Genomic DNA, 17,868 nt, shown 5'->3' with positions numbered 1-17,868 from the left:
CTTGTGAAGCTGTTCCAGCGAGTCATTTATTTTCAATAATGCGACCACTAAGGCCTCTTCTGTTGACATTTCATTTGTTCTTTCCTTTTCGTTTGCCATAACACTTAAGAGATTCAAGGTCAATCCCAGAGTCACACAGTTTTTATCTTGCAGCTGGAAACTCCCCTAGCCCAGCTCTTATGAAGTAACCATTTTCAGAAACTTCCACTAGGGGGAAACAGTTTCTATTTATAATAGCAAGAATGTCACCTTTAAGCGCAACTCGTACAATCCAAAGTTAGTTTCAGTTTTCAGTTACTTTATTACTCCTTTTTAGAAGCAGCCGGAGACAGTAGAAACAATATCTCTCTCTTATTCTTCTAGCTGTCAAGGAACGTTCTAAGTGCTGTCAATGGACATTCCAAAACGTCAGTCCTACTAGCAGCCCGTTTCCAGGGTCAGAGCGGCAGTATTTTAACTCTCTTTACTCTCTCCTGCAGGCATATTCAGTCCACAGCTCCCCCCCCCCTCTACTCCTGCCTCCAAGGGGGGTTTTATACTCTTTACCGATGGAAATTTAATCTTTTACAAAAGGCTTTCCAAGACTTCAGCTTACAGACTCCTTGCCTCAGTCTATTTACAAATAGGGAAGGCGGACTTCCTGTTTTGAACCTCCCCGTTTTGATGCCAAATTAAACTTTTAAAATCTGATTCTCCCGTATCAGCTCTACTCACGGGTAATTACTTTAGAGTCCAATTGTCCACAGGAAAAAGTCAGTGCTCTCCGGCAACAGCTATGCGGCTTCGCTCCGTGGAAAAAGCAGACAATTCGAAGCACCGCGCCCCTCACCCCACGTCGCTCCGGGTCCCCGAAATCGGGTTCCCCCGCGAGTAGGGGAGGCGCAAAAGGTGCCCTCCGAATCCCACGTTCACAGGCTTCTCCCGCCTGAGATTTTTATGGGTCTCCGCCTTTGCCGCAGCGGTACAGACCCAAATTCCCACGGGGCAAGTTCCTCCCGATAAGAGGAACTCCGCCATTGCCGGAGGCACCAACCCAGAAGTCCAGAAATCCAGCAATTTACCATGACCCTCCAGGCAAATCCACACGAATTATTTGAAGTGCATTCAACGCACATTTAAAGCACATGCCTTCCCCCAAATAATCTTCAGTTTCCCTCTCACAGATTTACAATTGCCAGCATCCTGATCAAACCACAGTTCCCAGGATTCTGTGGGGGAAGTCATGTGCTTTAAGTGTATGCCCTGAGACGGAGCAACGAAGAAAGCTTCATTTGTTAAGCTTCTACGGTATATATGATTGTTGTCCGGACGTGTCTCTGTGACTGGGTATTTTTAAGGAATGCAATAGCAGGCACTGTGAGATAAAGAAATCTTGCTTAGATTAACATTCTCCTAGTGATCCCAGGATAGCTCCTTGTCTTAATCTCTTCCTTGCTTCTGTTGGTTTGCTGCATTTTTTGTGTATTTTGTGCCGCATAATTTGATGGGTAATATACTTTTATTCGATTTTTGAGGAGCAATTGAGCTTGAATATTTTTATGATCAGTGATATTACTTGGATTAAATAGAAACAAAATCAGTAGCAAGCAACAACCCAATAAATAATAGACTTTTGCTTCTTGCTATTCAGATTGCTGTACTTTAATAACATATTGGCCAAGAAGGGCCTCTCTTAAAAGGTATGCATTCCTCCCTGACTGTCGCAGGTTCCTGTTTGTGTTTATAGAAAATTAGGTGGCCCAGTAGAGTCACTCTCTGCTTATAATTGGGCTATGCTGTATTCCTGGAAAAAATGTTTTTTTCAGTTTAGAGCCATAAAGTGCACATCATGACACTGAACTTTTGTTTTTGGTATTGGGCTGGATATGGAGAAAAACGGCATTTCCATGCGCTGCTCTGGTTTCGCCAGAAGTGGCTTAGTCATGACCTGGACAAAATTGTCCATGGACAAACGTCGGCTCCTTTGGCCAGTAAAGCAAGATGTGTGCTGCAACCCCAGAGTTGTTTGTGACTGGACTTAACTGTCAGTGGTCCTTTACCTTTTTTTACAGTCACTCATGCACTTTTTACATGTACCTTTGTGACTCAGGCTATAAACAAGGTAGCCAACATTGTGTCCTCTAGGTGTTATTGGGCTCTAACTCCCATCAGCCCTAGCTAGCAAGTCCAACGGTGAGAAATGATGGGAATTGTAGTCCAACAACATCTAGAGAAGAGGCTGACTACCACTTGTCTACAGCCTTGAGCAAGTCACTAACAGTGTGATAAGTCCTATACATGACTACTACTCAGAAATAAACCCCACTGAGTTGAATAGGATTTACTCCCAGGTGTACAGAAACTGTGACTCAAGTTGAGCTGAGATTTAAAGGTCAGCTGAGATTTAAACTGGCAACTTACAGCTGTTAAACCACACCCATTGCATTTGTTTTGTTTTGTTTTACATTGGGAAGCCAAAATGTTTGTTTGTTTGGTTTGTTTTTATTTTTGCTTCTCTTGGTGAGAAGCATCAAATCAGGCTATCAATTTTATTGCTTGCCTTTTCCTTGCCATGTACAAATCTAATACTGGGATCGAGGAAGGCTGTCAATTGAAAGGACAAAAAAAGGGGCCATCTACATGATATCATCAGACAACCTCATATTTGTCTTTTCAGTCAAGCAAAGTTGGTTGCCATATTCTGAAGAGCCAATATTTGCCATGAGCAAAAGGCTGTTACAGAAGCCAGGAGACTGGCCTCATCTGCCTTTTTGTTGTTGCCTGCAATGTTTGACTTGGCTCTCAAATTGCATCACCAGGAGTGATCTGCTCTGCAAACAACCTTAGTGTCTCGCCCCCACTATCTCTGCTTGTCCTGGAATAAGAAGTTGATGAGAAAGAGGTGGGGTGGGGGCAAAGGAAAGAAGATGGCAGGTGGTGCTGTTTTGGGAAATAGTTGGCTTTTTAACATTTTCCCAGTCTACAATCTCATACATGTACTAATGATTAAAAGAATACAGACATAACAGTAGAATAATCTGGTACATTCTTTTCATTAATGTTGCCATTGCAATTAAAACAATTAATGGTTTTAATAAATACTAATCATCTAGGAGCTTGAAAACATCTCTTAATGTTTAAAAACAGTCCCCATTATTCTTCCTTAAAAGACACACACACACACACACACACAAACACACACACACACACTTGGCTTTTAATATGATGGGATTTGTCCCAAAGCTATACTCTCCCTTTCAAAATCTAACAGAGGTCCAAGCCTATCCTTATCCCATATGCTGAAACAAAACACTCAGGAAGCATACCTTACACTCTGAATGCTGCACACAGAACTCCCACAAAAAATGATAAGTATGTGTGCTAAACATAGCTTTCAAGAAACATGACTTTAGAGGTTTCCCTCTAACACCATCAAGTGAAATTCAAGGTCTTCTTTCATATGAATGAGACCGTATGGTTTAGACCATTACATTAAATAACAGAACTTTCGTCCTACATCAAATCCCAATTTACCTCTTAGGCATTTTTGTGAAATCCAAAACTGACCAGCTCAGATTCACTACAACATGCACTTTGTGCCCTGCCCAAGTAGTTATGCCTACAGTTTCCACATATTTCATAATAGTCCTCCTACAATATTTGAAACCGCCTGCTGTTCCTGGAAAGAACTCCAGTTATGTGCATCTTTGTCACCTAAAACTCCACGCTAATCCTATTTCACGATATATCCTCGTGTGACCCCCATCTTAAAGTTGACAACATTCCCTTTTATCCAGACATCCCGTTATCTACAGCTATAACAGGAGTGTGCTCACTGAGTTTTTAGTTGGGTATTTAGTATCTCTGGGAATGATCCCAGCATTGAAAGGTTTACACATCTCCAGTTCTAAAATAGGATTTAAAGCTTTCTAACAGATGCTTAGTGGTATCTCCAACCATAACCCCCGCTAAACGCACACAGACACTGATCAAATGCATTGGCCTAATTTGATAATTCATTAGCAGGACCAATTAGTACAATCAGCCAGGGCAGAAATTTGTAAGTAGATCTCTGTCCTCTCCGCCCCTTCTATTTCTAAGGCTTTCCTAAGACTAACAGCTGACAAGAATGTGGACAATCTTGACTATTTGCTTTAGTACTGCTGCATTCCATTCACATTTTTCTCATAGCACATTATTCTTCAGGAGCACACTTAGAGAGGCTCCACCAGTCCCAAGATACTGCTCTCAGGAGTGAGGTGGTCTTCCCACTAATCTATGACTATAACACTACTCTAGTTGCAATTAATTACATTACAAATATTGATCCTTTGCTAGTCCAATGTAATCTATGTATTTCTTTTACAAACATGCTGCTCTCTTCTTGAATTGCATGCTTGGAATGGTTTTTATGAATACACTCTGAATTTTCAAAATGGCACCCAAGCATCTAACATTCAGTTTTATGAAGTATACTGTACAAGGGAGGAATCTCTCTCTCTCTCGCTCGCTCATTTGCCCTAACCCTAACGCAAAGGAGGAACCTTGAGATGATGGCAACCAGTGGGTTCAAATCACAAGAAAACAGATTTTGACTAAATATCAAGAAGAACTTTCTGACAGTCAGAGCTCTTTGACAGTGGAATGGACTTCCCTCAGAAGGTGGACTCTCCTTCACTAGAGGTTTTTAAACAGAGGTTGACTGGCCATCTGTCAGGAATTCTTTAATTGTGATTCCTGCCTTGCAGGGGGTTGGACTAGATGTTCCTCCAACACTACAGTTCTATGACTTTATGAGGCAACTTTTTGGTATTTAGTATAGTTAGGGAAACAAGAGAAAAAATATAAATCACTTTTTAGAGGAACTAAAATTACATCTTGATGTTATTAAGTATCCTGAGAAGATGCTCTAAAAAAATAAATCCCCGCAACAGTAGAAACAATACTACCAAGCAAATCCCAGTTTAGCCCCAAATTTAAAGTTATGTGGAAAACAATAATTTGAAAAATACATTTCATACATTTCCTAATGCCCAACACTTGGGAGGTCTATTATATATGTTAATGTATAAGGGTTTATGCATGCAGAGAAAAGGACAAGAAAGGGTTAAGTGAGCCGGCATTTGGCCTTTACTTGAAGTGCTCTCCTTTAGTGGGTTGGATGTGTTACTGTGCCTTCTGTGTATATGAATGTTTTCAGCTTTTGTTTTAGTTTTATATTGGCTAGCTTTTTGTATTCTGTTGTATAATCTGCTCTGGGTTCACTTTTCATTAAAAATTGACTATTAAGTGCAATAAATTATAATAAGGATTGTTATTAGAAAATGCTTTCCCAATGAGGAAAAGCCACCATAGGATTCAATGTAGATATACAGAATGCAGATAATACCAGTTCTCCTTTGGAAGTAACTGAACTAGCTGTGTCCTAGTTTGATAGGTGCTTGACTAACTCATCTCCCTGCAAATCCCATTGACTTAAACTCATTCCCCCCCTATTTTGATTTTAAATTGGCATAAACCACCCTTAGTGGTGCAGAGACACTAGGACGGCGGAATAGAAACATTTTACATAAATAAATAAAATAAATGCCTAACATTCCTCACCTCCTGACCTAAACTGACAGAAGACCCCCATACCTTGGCAAAGAAAGTCTCTGTTCCAGTTGGTAGACTTCATCCAGCAGTAGTTGAACCCTAAGTTATTTCCAATGTTGAAATAGATGCAGTAGATTACTGTTTCCCAACCTAGTCCCTGGTGGCTGGGACTGATGGGAGACGCAGACCAAACCAGCTAAGGATACAGGCTGGCAAAGGCTAACACACATACTGGGCCTCTTTTGTGATGAACGCACAAACACAGCCCTGTCCCTATGCTGAATAAATGTGTTTGTGCATATCTTGTAGAACTGATTCACAACACAATGCAAAAGGCACACATCATCTGATGCAACACTAACCCAGACACAGGAAAGAACAGGGCAAATACCATGTAGAATTTAGGAAATACAGCTTTATGATTTCTTCTGCATTCCCCAATAATATTCTACTGCAGAACCTCTGTGGTTGTAATGTAATATTAAACTTGAAAATAAAGTGATAGTTCCCCATTCTATACCATTATGCTGCCTAAATTAAAATGAAGAACAATGGCTGCAGTTCTATACACACTTATCCAAGAGTAACTCCTATTGAACTCAGTGCAGCTTACCTCCAAGTAGAAATGCATAGGATTGCCCTGCATATTTATGAATGTGTTGGTTTTACTTGTATCTCCCTACACAATGCTAATTTCATGTTTACAATTGGCAAAGGATTCTTTTTTATCAGAATAACATATTTTTACACTAATACTCAATCCTGTGATAAACTGGATGTGATGAGACCTGGATGCTGTATAGATGTCTCTGCTGTGCTGGACACAGAGCTTTTCGCACAATAAAAAAAAACAAAAACCCAGAAACTCTAATAAACCTTTCAAGGCTCTGCAACAGCAGATGATATAAGATCCAAAATGGCCCTTTTTTCCCTTCCAGAAGTGTCACTGAGGGATTGCTTCCAATCCTTTTATTGCTGCAAGAACAGTTTGGTTCATCCTGCGCAGGATGAGAGAATTTCAGAAAACAAACAATCATCAACTTGAAGTCTGGATGGAACAGTTAAATGTAAACAAGTATCTGCTGCATTTAACTCCCGGTCTGGTAAGGAGCACCAGTAATTTATGGAGAATTATAAGCATGCATTTATCATTTCTATAGCACTTTTAATATGAAGAATGCTTTACAATCCATACCTTATGTCCCTCGCTTTCTATACGCCACGTTAATTTCATATACTTCATAATTATTTGCGGCCAAAAGCAGAAAACTTGGGCAATTATTCTATAGAGCACTGTGCCCTTTTCTAAAGGGGGAAAAAGTGTCCTACCCTGTTTTCTGCAGCTTATTTATGGTTCGGGGAATGTAAAATATTGGCTGGGGCCTTGTGTCCTCTACTGGATAATATCACAGCTACTGACTCAAAGTGCCCATGACTCATCATCTTTTTAAGCAAGTGTCCTACAAAGATGACACAAACAGCATCTAGTGCACATTCAAGTGAAGCCTCAGGGGGCTGGGAATGTAGATCACAGGACTGTTTGTTCTGTTCTTTATGCCATTTACCTGTTCAGCTGGCACCTGTGGTATATGCTTGCACATTTGTTTGTACAATATTAAACTAGTGTCTATAACTGCCTTCAGTCCCAACTGTAAAACCGCAACCCCGTTTTGCCAAGTACATTCTAGACACTGATCCAGGTGCTAGCCAAAATCTTCACAATCAAGTCTAGTCAATATATATGCTATACATGCCACAGAATTATTTGTGGGACACCTGGGGGGGGTATTTAGTGTGGGCTGTACCACCACTTTGGGCTGCAGGTAGAGTATGTCATTTCTTATTATTATCCTACATTTGATGACAACAAAAAGTTCATTGCAGGTAAAAAGCTAGCATATCGGGGAGCAAGGTTCTAACCGAGTTGTTCTAGTTTTCTTCTTACATTATTTGTTCACACAAGGGAGCATTACAAAATGTGATTTCCAATCTGTTGTCTGAAGTCACACAGTCCAGGCAGACCTCCCACCTCATTCTGCTGCATATGTAGACCCAGCCTCATCCTGTTGTTTTGAACTGAGATAAGGTCCACAAGCTCTTTCGTTTGCATGTGGTCTTGGGGGGGAAAGTCTCAGGGTAGCAAATAGGCAAGAAATAAGTTAGCAACGGCAATACAGCAATAGTATAATAAGCTGTGTAATATAATGAGAGTGTAATAGCTGTGTAACAGACTGAGAGAGGAAGCGCTAGCACAACTTGTACCTTACCTATTGAATGTCCATCTTTTCAAGGACATACAAGAGATCAAGCCTCAAGATATCCACTTACGGAAAAGAAACAGCGATTCACTCCCTTAGGGTAAATGACAGAGAGAATAATGTATTTCATTTATAGGAGCCTGCCTATTAAAGTATCCCAGCTGCTCCTATAATAAAACACCTACAAGTGACTGACAACATACCACAATGATTATGCACATATTTTTGTGATGGAACAGACACTTCCACCATGAAACAATACCAGACCAAACCCTGAAAAGATTTAAACAAAAATGAAATCATCCCACAACAGCTATAAATAATCTTGAGCATATCACCATTTCAGCATGAAATTGTTTTGCTCACATTACAGGGAGATGCTCCGGTGCTAAAGAATAGAATTTCCAGATAAATTACTGAACTTTCCATTGCATAATTTTTTGTGCAAGCCGGACTCGTCTGGTGCATGCATCTTAAAAAGTATAATTTCCGTGCTTTCACGTTTACTGAGTACCTTGTAAGATTATATCTCACTTGAAAAATAAATGCACAGTCAGATAAGGAGCAACGGACATAGGAAAGAGGATTCTGTACGTGAACTGGGTACAGAGAGAGAGGTGAACCAGTGGAACAGGCAGACTACAGAATACTGTACTGCCCTAGGTTCCTTTTGATGCCAGACCACAGGCACCTAATTTTGCACCCCACCCGCCCACCTGCCACCAGAGGGAGCGTGAACCATCGGCCTATATCCATCGGCAGGAATGGCTGCAACAGATCAGCTCGCCCTCTCTCCGTACTACTCTCCCCATTGGACTTGGAAGGGATCCGTCCCGGTGCACCACGGGAAATGTTTTTTTTGCTTGCCTTCGTTTCCTCTAGTCCGCGCGCGGTCGGGACTGCATTTCCCAGGAGGCGCCGCAAGAGGAGGTGGGTCACCTGACGCCTCGCAAACTCCGAGCAAAATGGCGGCGCCCGTGCTGCGGCGCTGCCGGGTTTGGCTCGGGGCTGGGCATCGCAGCGTCGAGAATGTCGCCGAACTGCGCGGCCCGGAGGGTCCGGTGGCCGCTAGCGCGCTCTGCCGGAGTGCGAAAGAGATGACAGAGAAGCAGAAACGGTACGACAGGGAGGAGTAGTAACCGGGCTGGGTAGAGGAAGGACTCCTGCCGCATATTTTCGCTTCCATCTCTTGCAATGTTTATTTGTGCTTCATGCAGTTCGTCTCCCTAGGGTGATATTCTACATTTTTGTCAGCCTTCCCCGTTCTCTCCCCGCCCCCCTTTCACGACGCAGAGCAATTTTTAATCTGACTGTCGCAAAGGTCTGGATAGGAGCGGTAGTAGAATAAGGTAGCTAACAAACCGCAATCCCTGGCCTCCCCCCACCCACTGCTCCACACACAAAAAGCTTGTTTCTCCAAGTTTAAAATAAAATGAAGGTTTATACAAATAGACTGAGGACCGTGTCAAAAAGTATACATTTCTTACCCATTTTTAAAAACCCAATACTATTGTTTTTTTAAAAAAGTGCAAGTGTTCCTTTTACCAGTGGCACAAGTTTGGGGAGGGCGAAATGTGCATCACCTGGCCTAGAGGAGACGGTTCTTAATTCAGTGGTAGAGCATCTGCTTTGCATGCAGAAGGTATTGGCTTCAAGTCTCCAGGTAGGACTGGGAATACCCCATTAGAAACCCTAGAGGACCACTACCAATTAATGAAAGTAGTACTGACCTAGATGAAGCAATTGTCCGATTCAGTGTAAGGTTCCTATGTTCCTATGCATGCATCACAAAAAATAAATATACAGTACGTGCACATTGGATTATGATGTCTGTACATCTACACTGCCTTCTTTTCCTATAACTGTATAATAAATGACATGTTTGGAGCAGCCTTTAATTGCAGTTTCAAGCACACATGAGAAACTGTTTCATTAAAATCAGCTTGTTGTGGTTTTTAAGCCATCAACAATACAACAAAGAGTCTTGTGGCATATTTAAAGATTAAAATACAAGCACCAGTTTTTTGTGGACTAGAGTTTACTTCATCAGATGTGTCACCAGAGTATCATTCAGTCAATAAAGTCAACTCCAGTCCACAAAAGCTAATAAAACAATAAATTTGTTGGTCTTCAAAGTGCCATGAGAGTCTTAGTTGATGTTGCAGTAGAAACCACAAGCGTAGCTATCCCTCTGGAAATTACACTAAGACAGACATCATGCCAAGATCATGGTGCTCTTTTACAGAAGGTACAATTTGGGATTCCCACCCCAACCTGTAACCCATGGGTAGGCAAACTAAGGCCCAGGCCCCGAATCCGGCCCAATCGCCTTTTAAATCTGGCCCACGGACGGTCTGGGAATCAGCGTCCGTGGGCCTTTGAATGTGTCCTTTTATTTAAAATGCATCTCTGGGTTATTTGTGGGGCGTAGGAATTCATTCTCTCCCCCCCCCCCCAAATAGTGAGGCCCCCCACAAGGGGGGGAGCTCTGAGGGACAGTGGACCGGCCCCCTGCTGGAAACATTTGCTGACTCCTGTGTAACCTTTGTGGCAAAATATGCCATTTTAGTTCTAATGTTTTCTAAATGCATGTTGTTCCATAATTTATTCTGTGAAGTTCTGTTGAATAAATATCCCAGGGATGGGGAACCTGTGGCCCTCCAGCTATTGTTGGATTTCAGCTCCTATAAATCTGAGCCAGCCTGGTCAGTAGTCAGGGGTGATGGGAGTGAGAATCTGGTAACACCTGCAGGGCCACAGGTACCCCACCCAGATATATATCTTTTGCATCCTTTCCCCCCACCAATATGTTTTGAATTTAAGCAGAATAGTAACTTAAAACAATATTCAACATTAACTCCTAATTATTTCATAATAAATGAGGTGAGAATGGGAAGCTCACTTTGTTTGAATAATTCCATTATAGAGAAACAGAACTTTGGTCTTGGTTGGGGTTTTTTAAGTGTTTTAATGTTTGAAAGAAGCACTATATTTGATGTATTTGCTTAGAGCTTTTCTGCTTTCCTAATCTCCCATCTTGATCTAAGTACTTCTGTCATAGCTACGGCGTAAGCTTGACTTCACCAGTGAAATATGATATTTGTGTCTTTTCTTTGTACAAGTCCAGATAATTACTTCCAGAACCTGTCAAGCGGTTCAGGCAGTAAAGGTGACTGTTCTCTTGCTCATATAAAGATTATGGATGTGAGAGCTGCAATTACTTTTCAGCAGATAGGAAGGTGCTTGTTCTTCCTGTTCAGAGAACCATCTCTTGAGTTGAAAAGATGATTTCTCTATTGCTAGACTACTGATGTTTATGCTAATCCAGTACTAATAGTGCTCTGTAGACCCACCTTTCCCAGCTTGAAAGTGACCATCTGACAGCATATGCATAATTGAATATGCCACCTGTCTGTTGGAGATTTCTCATACATAGAAGGATATCAATTAATATTTATTTTCTATTTCATAATCTCCGCTGGGTACAAAATTGGATACCTGTCCAACAAACCCTTTCTGGATAAAATTAACTTCTGAAATGCACTTTAAATCAATGTAAGGCTTTCAGGATGTGGGTTTCTTTTTGCCTTCTAACATGTTGCTTTTTGTACAATTTTCAGCTGTTTATGAAAACATTTCACAACATCTTTCAATGTTCATTATACAGCAGTTGTGGGCATGTAGTGTGCTCCAGCATACTGTTGAACTCTGATACTTTTGACATTTGTATTCTCCACCACACCACACCCCAGCTGTTTTAGAAATTTGAATTGCATCAACCCAGCTAGTGAATATTTCTTTTGACTTTCTTTTAGGAATGTTCCCTGGGCAGCAGTGGTAGGCCTGGAAATTCATGCACAGATCTGCTCCAACTCAAAGCTTTTCTCTGGTTCACAAGTCCAGTTTGCAGCAGCACCTAACTCCTTAGTATCTTTTTTTGATGCTTCTCTACCTGGAACTCTACCTGTAAGTTTGAATTGAATTCTTATATTAGTATTGAATTTTCAACAACAAAGTCTGTCTTATCAAACAGGAACAGGTAGCCACCATTAATTCTTCAGGTAATGTTTAAAAGGGATACTAGACGGTTGAAACACTTCTATCTAAGAAGGAACAAGCAGCTTGCAACTGGCTACTTAATTTCCCTCTACCTTTCCCCTCCACATTGATTCCTTTTTGTGTAATCTTGCCTTTTTAAATTTGTAAACTAGAGGGCATGCCTCTTGTCTCACTTTCTTTTTTTAATATTAGTATGAGCTGGTTTAGCATACAATATTTGTCTAAAAAGCAGGATACAAATATAACCACTTCAGATAAATGACCATTATTTAACAGAGCACCATCCATGTTACATGTACTTACAAGAAGCTTAATAACAAAAAAAGGACAACTGTCCTTACAGCTGACTCACATGCACCCCCAAGACTTAATAGAAGTTGTTCCTTTGCTTCTCCTGCTACAACAGGGAAAGTAATATGGGTTTGGTTCTCTGGACTTGGTAGAGCCACTGTCTCCACATCAGGCTCTGATTTTCCTTCAGCTTTAAACACTGCTGGCCTTTTACGGCAAGGTGGTGTTTCCCTGCTGCCATAGCACTCTACAACATGAGCTTCGGGTAGTTTGCCATCTGAATGCTTACTTCGAAACTTGCCCTATGCCTGCAAGTGAGTGGAAGATTGTGAGCCTTCCTGGCTGATTTCCTAACCAAAGTATAGAATTTGGCCAAGCAGTTTGAAATTATTGACTTATTTTAATACGCAATATTAGGTTCTGGCCTTTTAGTGCTCCAGCATAGGTTCTTCTATACATACCTTTATCTGTAGGTATGTATAGAAATATAGGAAACTGCCTTACATCAAGCCAGACCATTGAGCCAGCTAGCTCACCATTGTCTGCTTGGCCTACTTTTCCCCAGTCCTTACTGGAGATGCTGGGAGTTGAACTTGGGACCTTTTGCTGTACTGCTGAGCCATGTCCCTCAACAAGAGACTGGCATCTGCTGCAATGAGATTATTGGATATTGAACAAGTTGCATGTGGAGAGAGATACTGCTAGGTGTGGCCAATCAGCTTTCAGCATAGTGTAGTATTGTTATATTGGACATATATACTGTTATTTTGGACAGACTAAGTACGCATGAAGAAAAAGCCTTAACCCTACGGGTGGTATCCAATGGTGCCTTTTGCCTTTGCATAAAGTGCTTCCATTCACGTAAGTTGGGACACCCCCATCTTCAGCCGTCTTCCCCTAACCCAATTAAGCCAACTGTTCTCTCCCTTCTAGTTGCTAATGATGGTTGAACCCAGAATGGGATACAGCAGAGAGGGCTGCAGTAAGTAGGAGGGATTGGCAAGAAATTGGTATCATTTTCCACTAAGGGCATAAATGGATAAAACCCATTGATGGTTTTGTTGTACGTGTATGACAGTTAAATGTAGTTGGACCTCTTCTGGGAAGCAAAGATGACCTTTATGCTATTTTTTATTTGTAACAGCCTGTGCTATACAAACAAAAATTCCTGGATGCAGCTGTTGATGTGTCTTGTAGCAGGGTCCTGGGTTATGACTGAGGAACACCCCATCTGAAGTGTTGTAGAGCTGTTGTCCATCAGAATTGCCTACATCGGTCAAAAATGAGTGTGTGTTGTGGTACAGTCTATTTTTGCTGTATCTATACCAATAAAGTTGTATGCTGTGAGCTACCTTGGGAGGGTTAGCCCTGATAAATATAAACGTACACAATACCTTAGAAGTGCCTAGATCAGGGGTCAGCAACCCGCGGCTCCGGAGCCGCATGTGGCTCTTTTACACCTTTGCCACGGCTCCAGGGCGGATACTAGTGAGGGGAGGAGGCGCATTGTGCGCCCTGACACTCCCCACTGTGGCGGGCGCTGTACTGGCTGTGACGTCGCATGGGGGCAGTGCGTGCGTTAGTCACTCACCGTCCCGACGTCACCTTCCCGCCCGCTGTCAGATCGCGGCTCCGGAGATATATTTGTTTTAAATGTCGCAATGGTTTTGCGGCTCCCAGTTTATTTCCCTTCGGAAACGGGTCCAAGTGGCTCTTTTTGTCTTAAAGGTTGCAGACCCCTGGCCTAGATAAATAAATAAAGCAAAATAAAGTTACATGTGAAGATTGTCCCTAAGCACACACGGGATATGTGTGAGAGCAGCCTGCATGCATCTTGCCATATTCTTCTGGATTTCTGTACATTTTAAGGAGAAATGGTTGTTCCTTTTACAGTTGTTCCCTAGTGAGAAATCTTGAGCCTAAGCTGAAACAGCCTTCCTTTGAGATAAGAGCTCCTGATTAGTAGTCAGCTTGATGGCTAACCTAATGAAAAATTCGTGATCTGCTCTTGTTCACCTCCAGCAGAGGCTTTTATCTGTGCAAGGAGAGGGAAAGAAAAAAATATATTTTCCTTTGCAGTTTTTGGTAGATAAGTTGAAAGTGGATATTTAAAAATGTTAGTACTTGAGTGTCAGAATGTGATACGGAATTCTATTTTTATTTATTAGTATTACTGCTTCATAGGTTTTATTTTATTTTATGGTTTTAGGCAAGAGTAATGGTACCTTCCTCGTTTTAACAGGGTACTTTAGTGTGCATGAACATCTTAATGGTTGCACAATTTAGTTAATGGAATATTATTCCAGATGTGATTTGGCATCTGTTTTAGGCTTAAAATTCTGTCTGCTTTAAAGTTAACAGATGGAAGAAGTAGTCCTTTAGATACTTTATCTGCATATGAAAATTTCAGTTGTTTTAAACACAAGACTGTTTATATTTATGCAGTAATTGCCAAACTTTCTTATAGCAGATTCAAACAACATGTTTCCCAACACTGTTGAAGGTTGGAAAACAGACACCAGGAGATCTTCTAACTAATCACTTTTGGGGAGGTGGGCATTAAAAGCAGTCATGCAGGAGAGGCAATTGAGACTGATGCTGGAAAAGATGAGATTTAACACTTTACCTGCATCATTGTCCTAATCTAGATCACTCATTCAAAGCTATTATCCCCATAGGAGGGGTGGGTGGTGAGAGAACATACATCGTGCATCTCTTCTGCTTTAAACTTCATTGTACTCTCAGACAGACCGAAACAAAATGGAGAACTCAAGGACACACAAGAAGGGATTGTTTTAAGTGATTTTAATGCCTTTAATGTTATGTTATGTTTTACTTTATATGGGTCTTGGGAGGCATTTTTGCCAGAAGGGCAGCCCATATGTTTCCCAAAAAGTCATACAGCTCACACAGAGATATATGCCCACTGGTTGGGTATTAGTAGCAATGGTACACTGACGACGCCTGATGCACACAAAGTGAGAGAGTGCTACAGATTGGGGTGTCTCCAGCTTGAATTTCGCTATACCATTAAATTAATCCCTGGTTTGGCTACACTTTACCAAGTTGGCTGTTTTGCTTTTTAAAAATTGCATATGGCCACTGGGCATTTGCTGGAATGAGAGTTTGGTCATTCGTGCCATGAATTTGATGTTCCTGCTTGAAGTAGCAAGCAGGGTCTTTCATGAAATGGGTGTATAATATTTAGCCAGCTTAAATCTACTCGCTCGGTTACTATGAATTTTATATTGATTTCAACTTCAGTAGGTGCCAAATGAGGTCAACACTGAGACTTTTGCAATCCTAGTTGTGTGCCAACATTTTTTATAGCTGGGGAAAAGTTAAACCAGGAGAGTGTAGAGCTTAATTATTTTGAACCTGAAGTTCCATATCAATAGTTAATTAATTTAGATTAATCTGTCACCTGGGGAATGATTTCTACAGCTGAACGTTGAGGAAGAATCACTTTGTTTACTGGAAAAGGTCTTGTGTCTGCATAGGGATTTTTTGTGGTCTTCATTATTCTGTACTACAGCATCTAAATATTTCTTTGATCTGTCTTAAATTAGTTTTGCATTGGCAGAATAAAAAATAAAGAGGACAGTTCATTATTAACTTTGGCAAATCCCTTATGTAATTATTAATGGCACCTCATTTGAGGTAGCAAGGGATTGAATGTGATGGGTTATTTATCTGGAAGAAGGATCCAGCCCATTCACTGAACTAAACCAATACATGCACATTGGTGATTAGCACTGAGAACATCTCTTTTTCCAATTTGTGCTGGTAATGCAGGACTGCCTTTATTGAATTTCTCTTTTCCACAAACGCCAATATTTGAGGGCTTTATTATGCAAGAGCTGCTTTCTAACAACACAGTTGTGGTAGATTAGTGAATCAATAAACTTGTAATAGCTCCTAAACATCTATATTAGATTTAAGTTTGCTTTTTTTTGGTGTTTTAGTTTTTTTCTGTAAAACCGTGGATTTTGGGAATCCCAAATTGGAAGTTCATCCAGTCTGGGATTAAAGATCTCATCTCCTCTCCTCTCCACAGATACACAAACACACACGTTTGGCATCAAGCTACTTTGCCAAAATAACCCATTGGCCTACCCTAAACACACACATGTATAAACAATTGCATATTGTTGTCCTTCTTTTCTTGTAGGATCAGTATAGCAGCTGCCCAAATGTGCTTGCTTGTGCCACTAGCAGACATATTGTTTACATACCTTTTACTGCTTACTTCCCCCCAAATTAATAAATTATGGTTCCCAGGGATGTGTGCTGTTGGTGTGGAAGCACTGTTTTCACTGAAACCCACACAAGTGGTCAGAAGCTTTCAGCTAAGTTCTACATAAGTTTTACCATTTACAACTCTAGAAATACTTTTAAACAGAACAGTGATGAAACCCAAGTGGCAAAAAAAAGGCTCCAGTTTCATGCAGATACTTAAGATAGCTGAACAGTTAAAAACCAATGTAAAATGCCAGGAGAGAGACAATTGTGGATATTCTTTTATTTTGTAGAAGAGAAAATTTACAACTGACACCAGAAACACTTCCTGCATAGGAAACTATTATTTTGACACTAAAACAATTTAATACTTCAACAGTGTTGGCAATCTCTCATTTTGGTCTACAAGTCAGGACTAATTAGATCCCGTTCTGCTGCTCTTTAAACATTTCTGCTGTATTTTACACATTTTTATTTTAGGCTCAACAGTTTCCTCAAATGTATAGCGAACACCCAAGAAGCCATACCAGTTACACAAAAGGTTTAACAGCATCCTAGTTATTTGTTTGTTTGTTTGTTATATGCCATCTTTCCTTCAAGTGTATGTCTGTATCTCATTACCTTACTAGATTCAGATTTTGGGTTGCTTCTGTTGTTGTTTAGTCGTTTAGTCATGTCCGACTCTTCGTGACCCCATGGACAAGAGCACTCCAGGCACTCCTGTCTTCCACTGCCTCCTGCAGTTTGGTGAAATTCATGCTGGTAGCTTCGAGAACACTGTCCAACCATCTCGTCCTCTGTCATCCCCTTCTCCTTGTGCCCTCAAGCTTTCCCAACATCAGGGTCTTTTCCAAGGAGTCTTCTCTTCTCATGAAGGTGGCCAAAGTATTGGAGCCTCAGCTTCAGGATCTGTCCTTCCAGTGAGCACTCAGGGCTGATTTTCTTAAGAATGGAGAGGTTTGATCTTCTTGCAGTCCGTGGGCCTCTCAAGAGTCTCCTCCAGCACCATAATTCAAAAGCATCAATTCTTTGGCGATCAGCCTTCTTTATGGTCCAGCACTCACTTCCATACATCACTACTGGGAAAACCATAGTTTTAACTATACGGACCTTGCTTCTAGGACTGAGTTAATTCTAAAGCCAAATCATTGAATTCCTTGGGGCAGGGGACTAAGACTTGACCCATATCATAGCCAAGTGGTATATATCTCAGGAAAGATTTGGAACTGTGCATCCTGTTTATAGACTGGCTTTCTGTTTGGAAAGGGCCATTGCTCAATGGTAGAGCATCTGCTTTGCATATGCAGAAAATCCCAGGTTTAATTCTCGGTGCCACTGAGTACGGCTGCAAAAGTCTAAAACTCCGAAGAACCACTGCCAGTCAGTGTAGACATTATTTTATTATATGGACCAATGATCTGACTAAATACAACACAGCTTCTTACAT

General features: G+C 41.1%; 1 protein-coding gene and 1 long non-coding RNA gene across 7 annotated transcripts in view; one reads left to right on the top strand and one right to left on the bottom strand.

The window, feature by feature from the left end:
* Positions 1-6,297: 6,297 nt before the first annotated feature.
* Positions 6,298-8,677, bottom strand: LOC310714694. Its single transcript, XR_014529982.1, has 3 exons — positions 8,549-8,677; positions 7,842-7,926; positions 6,298-7,689 (listed from the first exon to the last, which is right to left on the bottom strand). It is a non-coding gene; the product is annotated as an uncharacterized lncRNA (long non-coding RNA).
* A 61-nt stretch (positions 8,678-8,738) lies between these two features.
* The window catches only part of GATB (glutamyl-tRNA amidotransferase subunit B), a 65,325-nt gene continuing 56,195 nt past the window's right edge, over positions 8,739-17,868 (top strand). For 5 of the 6 annotated variants that reach the window (XR_014529908.1, XR_014529909.1, XR_014529910.1 and 2 more), the window contains exons 1-2: positions 8,762-8,949; positions 11,648-11,798. Coding sequence is in view for 1 of the 6 variants with exons in the window: in XM_083520047.1 (XP_083376173.1) it covers positions 8,798-8,949; positions 11,648-11,798 (303 nt within the window). In the remaining 5 variants the exon portion in view is untranslated. Of the gene's footprint in view, positions 8,950-11,647; positions 11,799-17,868 lie in introns of all 6 variants that reach the window. The other variant, XM_083520047.1, reaches the window with a different exon arrangement.

Source organism: Podarcis liolepis (genome assembly GCF_965112155.1).
Source record: "Podarcis liolepis genome assembly, chromosome: 9".
Classification (NCBI taxonomy): Eukaryota; Metazoa; Chordata; class Lepidosauria; order Squamata; family Lacertidae; genus Podarcis; species Podarcis liolepis.
This window is presented reverse-complemented; position numbering and strand designations above follow the sequence as displayed.